The sequence below is a fragment of the Notolepis coatsorum genome, assembly GCF_963971535.1.
Source record: "Notolepis coatsorum genome assembly, chromosome: 11".
Taxonomy (NCBI): domain Eukaryota; kingdom Metazoa; phylum Chordata; class Actinopteri; order Aulopiformes; family Paralepididae; genus Notolepis; species Notolepis coatsorum.
Genome location: NC_140175.1, coordinates 90,168,194 through 90,174,445, shown reverse-complemented (window position 1 = coordinate 90,174,445; position 6,252 = coordinate 90,168,194). Strand labels below are relative to the sequence as shown.

At 41.7% G+C, this 6,252-nt stretch overlaps 1 protein-coding gene across 1 annotated transcript; it reads right to left on the bottom strand.

Moving 5' to 3' along the window:
* Positions 1-3,325: 3,325 nt before the first annotated feature.
* On the bottom strand, positions 3,326-4,981 carry LOC311237184 (tripartite motif-containing protein 16-like; the record flags this gene model as incomplete). Its single annotated transcript, XM_084324993.1, has 1 exon — positions 3,326-4,981. The coding sequence occupies one exon, from the start codon at positions 4,979-4,981 to the stop codon at positions 3,326-3,328; it is 1,656 nt and encodes a 551-aa protein (XP_084181119.1).
* Positions 4,982-6,252: the final 1,271 nt, after the last annotated feature.

The window sequence follows — 6,252 nt, the reverse complement described above, 5'->3', positions numbered from 1 at the left end:
GCATAGCAAACATGGAAAATGTTTGAAGCCTGACAACTTCAAGAGGACATAATCAGAGCAGCATAACTGGACCACATCCCGCTTTAACATAACCTTTAATCAGAGCAGCATAGCTGGACCACATACCACTTTAACATGACCTTTAATCAAAGCAGCATAACTGGACCACATCCCACTTTAACATAACCTTTAATCAGCGCAGCATAGCTGGACCACATCCCACTTTAACATAACCTTTAATCAGAGCAGCATAGCTGGACCACATCCCACTTTAACATAACCTTTAATCAGAGCAGCATAGCTGGACCACATCCCACTTTAACATAACCTTTAATCAGAGCAGCATAGCTGGACCACATCCCACTTTAACATAACCTTTAATCAGAGCAGCATAGCTGGACCACATACCACTTTAACATGACCTTTAATCAAAGCAGCATAACTGGACCACATACCACTTTAACATAACCTTTAGTCAGAGCAGCATAGCTGGACCACATACCACTTTAACATAACCTTTAGTCAGAGCAGCATAACTGGACCACATACCACTTTAACATAACCTTTAGTCAGAGCAGCATAACTGGACCACATACCACTTTAACATAACCTTTAGTCAGAGCAGCATAACTGGACCACATACCACTTTAATATAACCTTTAATCAGAGCAGCATAACTGGACCACATACCACTTTAACATAGCCTTTAATCAGAGCAGCATAACTGGACCACATCCCACTTTAACATAACCTTTAATCAGAGCAGCATAACTGGACCACATCCCACTTTAACATAACCTGTAGAGGTCAATGGATCAATGCTTGAATGCTCCCAAGCACTGGAATACACAAACGTCGTGTACTTTTACTTTAGATACTTAAGTGCATTCAATAGAAAATACATCTCTACTCTCTTAAGTAGGATTTGAATGGAGGACCTTTCCTTTGACCAGAGTACTAATTTATCTGGGTATTTCTACTTTTACTTAAGTAAAGGAACTGTGTACTTCTTCCACCACTGCCTTTAATCTATGAGAGGGATCATCCCAGTATGGTGTTCGTGTTGTTATGGTGCACCTGTTTTTGTTACCCGTATAGCCCTTTAAAAGACCAATCAGTAGTGCAGGGCAGTCAGAGTATTCTTATTGACTAGTTCATTTCAAGTAAATGTATGTAAATGAGTCTTTTGAGTTTTGGGGCTCAGATTGAGCTCCCAGAGACTCCTCCTGAATCCAATTTAGTGAAGCCTTGGCTTCAGTTTGTCTCAATGGCATAGCAGCCAGACATGACTACCTCCCTCCATTCACACACTTATGACTGGACCTGAGTGAGTGGGCTGAGGAGAGGGAAGTCATGAGAATAATAACAGGCAGCACGGCTCATTTCAGGGAACTCAGACTGATCGGTACACACCGAATTCAATTTAAAATGTATTCATTCAAAATAATTTGTTAACTTAATTCGTTATTGGCCGACACTAGCAATCAGTGATCCAAATGTAAACACATGCCCCACCACCAAAAATAAGAAAAAGCCTAAGAATGGAGATACATTTTCATTCTGTAGTTGATTGACTGAGCTCTCGATACAAGGATTAACACTAGACATAGTAGACAATAGGTCATTGTATTTGTATTCTTGGCTGTAAATGTTTTTTTTTGTTTTGTTTACATTTGTACAATATTAGAGTACAACAGACTATATACCTACTCAACCCCCTCCGATGTACAGTTTCTTCCTCTTCGGATGTATATATTTTTTTATGATCTCTTTTTCTTACACTACTGTATATTTGTATGTCAAATGTCTTAATTAATTGAAAATGGAGGACCCTGATGTAAACTAGACGAAAGTCTTCTTTACATACCGGTATCTGTAGATATATTTATATATATCTATATCTGTACATATCCCTTACCTACTCTTACTAGTTACGCTGCTGGCCAGTATGACTTACTACCATACTGTCTTTATACCTGTATCACTGTACAATGGAAATGTTAGATTTCGACTGCATTTCTCGTGTAGCACATGGAAATAGTGAGTTCAAGTCAATTCGTTTGCATTGTTTTCAAAGTTCTATATTGAGGTTCAGTCTGTGAAACGGCAAGTTTCAAGCAAATATCCACACAGGTCCTTCTGGGTTTAGATGTCCACGTTTATTTAGTAAGAACACAAGAACAAAAGACAAAATGCACAATATTCAATGAATGGTCATTCTTCCTAAACCAGCTCCTGTCTAGGTCTGTCTCCCTGGAAGTCTGCCACCAGAAGAACAACTCTCTCTCTCTCTCTATAACGCAGATGGGTCTGTTCTGAAACTAAATAGTTGCATTTCCGACTGACCCATGCCCCACACATCCTGGCTGTGGGTTCAACCGAAGGCCTTGAAGATAGAAGAGTGTCCCGTATAAAGTGTCCCGGCTGCCCAGAGATAAGAGGTGAGGGAGAAGGTTATAGGCTGAATCCACCTCCCCATGGAGGTCCGGCCCCCACATTGTTACCAACCCCCCCTGGAACAGAGAGAGGAGAGACAGACCCAAATCCCACAGTAATTCAAAATGACCAAAGGTGATCAAATACAAATAAAATTGTTGCATATTGTTGTCCAGTCTACCCTGAGTATGAAAATAAAATGTTTGACTCCCCCGCATGCAAAGGGACAGAGGTATTGAAGATAGGAATCAAATATGTGAATATGCAAATATACAATCAAACAAACTTTACCCCGGTGATCCGCGTCTATTCTTTTACCAACTAACTTGCATTTTTCCGCGATCTAATTGGCCACTGACGTTTCTGGTCATGTGACATGTGCGCCAATCGCGTGACGCCCGTTTCTGCGCCTATTTCCGCCTCTAACAGCCTGCAAACTACCTAACGCCTAGTTCTATCACTGGTTAAGCTTAGGCGACTCTTTCGAAGTTGGTTAAGGTTAGAGTTTGGAATCAGGGCTGGTGTTCTATCGCCCTGCTCTAAGACAAACTCTAACCTTAACCACCTTCGAAAGAGTGCCTAAGCTTAACCAGTGATAGAAACAGGCGTCACACGATTGGCGCAGATGTCACAGAAACGTCAGTGGCCAATCAGATAGCGGAAAAATGCAAGTTAGTTGGTAAAAAAGTATAGACACCGGTAGGCTAGAAACTAGAAACAAAGCAAAACATAGCATAGTGTATGTGTCCCTCAGAAAAACGATAAGAGTGGCTGAGTGAATGAATGTAACTCCTAATTACCTCATCTTTCACAACTCGGCATATTCAAGATCAATTTAAATCCCAAACCCTGGTTAGAGGAGCTGTGAATCATTGAATGTCACTGATCTCTACTTCAGCTCACAGAACTCAGCCTCCCCATAGTGATATAGAATCCAAAGTCCAGGATAGAGAGGCTGAGTGAATGTGGTGTCGACTCTGTGCAGGAGGGTCATGGTGTCAGAGACGCTGTAGAAGGACAGAGTACCTGCGCTGTGATCCAGGTACACTCCTATTCTGGAGGACCGGGGGCCTGGTACTGTTATGCTCTTGGTATTGTGTCTGAAGAGGTAATTACCGGTACTTTGTCTGCACTCTAAAGCCCAGGATTTGGAATTGCATCCAAAGCCACATTTCTTCATTGTGCCTGTTCTACTAATGTCTTTGTAGGAGGCTGCTACACGAACCTCTCCACTCCACTCCACCTCCCAGTAACAGCGTCCAGTCAGACCTTCTCTACCCAGAATCTGACGCCATTCAATAAATCTTTCTGGGTGATCAGGATATGACTGCTTTTGATACACATATGTTGCTTTTCTGTTCCCCTCAGACAAAGACAGTTCTCCGTGTGTTGTGTTTGGGTCCAGTGTGATCCGAGAGGAATATTGTAAGAAGTCAGCTCTGGTCTTGGGCTCTGGTGGCAGTAAAACATTAACAGCATTCACTGTTGTTGAGATTCTGGACCACTGCTCTTTCAGAACGTCCTCTAGTTTGTCTCTCAGCTTAGACATGAACTCAGTCACATCTGCAAAGTACAGGAGAGGAAGGACACCGATGCTGGGTGAGTCTGTAGACTCACTGGGACTGGAGAGGGGGGGGTAACTCTGTAGAAAGTGGATGTGGTCCTCTGTGTGTGAGAGCTGCTCCAGCTCAGTGGCTCTCCTCCTCAGGTCCGCTATCTCCTGCTCCAGTCTCTTCTGCACTTCTTCAGCCTGAGTCACTGTGGTCCTCTGTTGGGCTCTGATGACCTTCTTCAGCTCAGAGCGCCTCGTCTCCAAGGAGCGTATCAGCTCAGTAAACATTCTCTCACTGTCCTCCACTGCTTTATCAGCAGAGCGATTGAGAGAATCAACAGCCTGTTGGGCCTCTTTGAGTTGCTTCTCTCTCTCCTGGACTCTCTGGTGGATTTTCTGCTGACTCATGCCAAGCTCTTTCTGTCTCTCCGTCCTTTCTGCTGCAGCTGAGACTGTATCGTGGCCTTTATGTTCATCCATGGAACACAAATAACAGATGCACTGCTGATCAGTATGACAAAACATCTTCATAGCTTCATCATGACGAGAGCAGGTGTTCTCCTGAAGCCGTGTGGAGGCTTTGACCAGCTTGTGTTTCTTAAAGGTATCAGATTGATAGTGAGACTGGAGGTGAGTTTCACAGTAAGAAGCCAGACATACCAGGCAGGACTTGATGGCTTTCTGCTTTCTCCCAGTGCAGAAATCACAGGCCACGTCTCCAGGTCCAGCATAACAGTGATCAGGAGGAGCAGAAGACAACAGTCCTGTCTTCATTAGTTGTTCTATCACTTCAGCCAGCATGTTGTTTTTCTTCAGAACTGGCCTCGGAGTAAAAGTCTCCCTGCACTGGGGACATTTGTAGATCCCCGTCTGATCGTCGTGATCCCAGCAGTCTTTAATACAGCCCATACAGTAGCTGTGTCCACAGGGAATAGTTACCGGATACTTCAGTGGATCCAGACAGATAGAACAGCAGAACTGGTCCTGGTACATATCAACTCCTTGCTGCGCCATTTTATTCTACAAAGACAACGGCACTAAGTTTTATATTCTCAGGAAGAGTAAACTCGTGTGGGGTGGGAGGTGCTTCCTGGTTGTAGAGTAAACTCTGAACGCGTCACGGGGTGGGAGGTGCTTCCTGGTTCTAGCTGTCCAGGGGAGGAGTCGCTTTAAAGAGACAGTGTCTATTTTACTGTGATTCATAGATAGAAGATGTTTTTTTTTTACTTATACATTATTATACATGACTATTCTATGCAAGTAGGCTATGTCTAAGCTATTTTACAATATTATACATGAACTGCTTGTTTGTTTTTTAATCTGTTTATTACTTGTTTTTTTTATTATTATTTATTTTCAATTTATGTTCGAAATAAATAAACTCATTCATCAAGATATTGTGTGAGCAAAAGTATAGTTACTGGCTGTACAATACTGCTGTAGGCCTATAATACTGCTGTTGAATGAATGAATGAATGAATGAATGAATTATTTTATTTCGAATGTTTACAAATAAATAAACAAACAAATAATTTTTCGAACATTTTCACAAATAAACAAAAAAAAAGGATAGGTTTGAAGCCGAAGGCTTATAGAGCAACCTAACCCTAATTCAAAAAAACAAATTCAATAAAGTTAGTTTTCAAAATATAACAAAAAGAAAATCAACAATCAAAAAATCAACAAAAAACGATCCAGAAAGAACAAAAAAAGTTCAAGTTTGCAAGATAAAACAAACAAACAAACAAACAAACAAAAAATCAACAATCAACAAAAAAAAGTTGTACAGTGTCCCCCACCCACCCCTCCTACCCAACCTACCCAACCCCCCCACCCAACCACCTCCAATGTACAGTCCCCCCCCCCACCCCACCTACCCAACCTCCTCCAATGTACAGTTTCTACGTCAAATGTATATACACTCTTTTCTAGACTCTTTTTGTATCACAAACAGTACTGTATTTGCAAATCTGGTATGTCATAAATGTATAGATGTAGCAGTACTGTCTATCTGTATGCCGTGTGTTTATTTGTTTATTAGCAAAGGATCCCCATTAGCTGACGCCGAGACGTCAACTAGTCTTCCTGGGGTCCAAGACAACATAAAAACATTACAACATATACATTGCAATTAAAACATAATACAATTAAAACATAGCAAGACATACCAAATAAGGAAACACAACATAGCAAGACGTACCAGCCGAGGAACCACAACAACATTAACACACAAACATATTATATCTAAATATGTACATCAACGG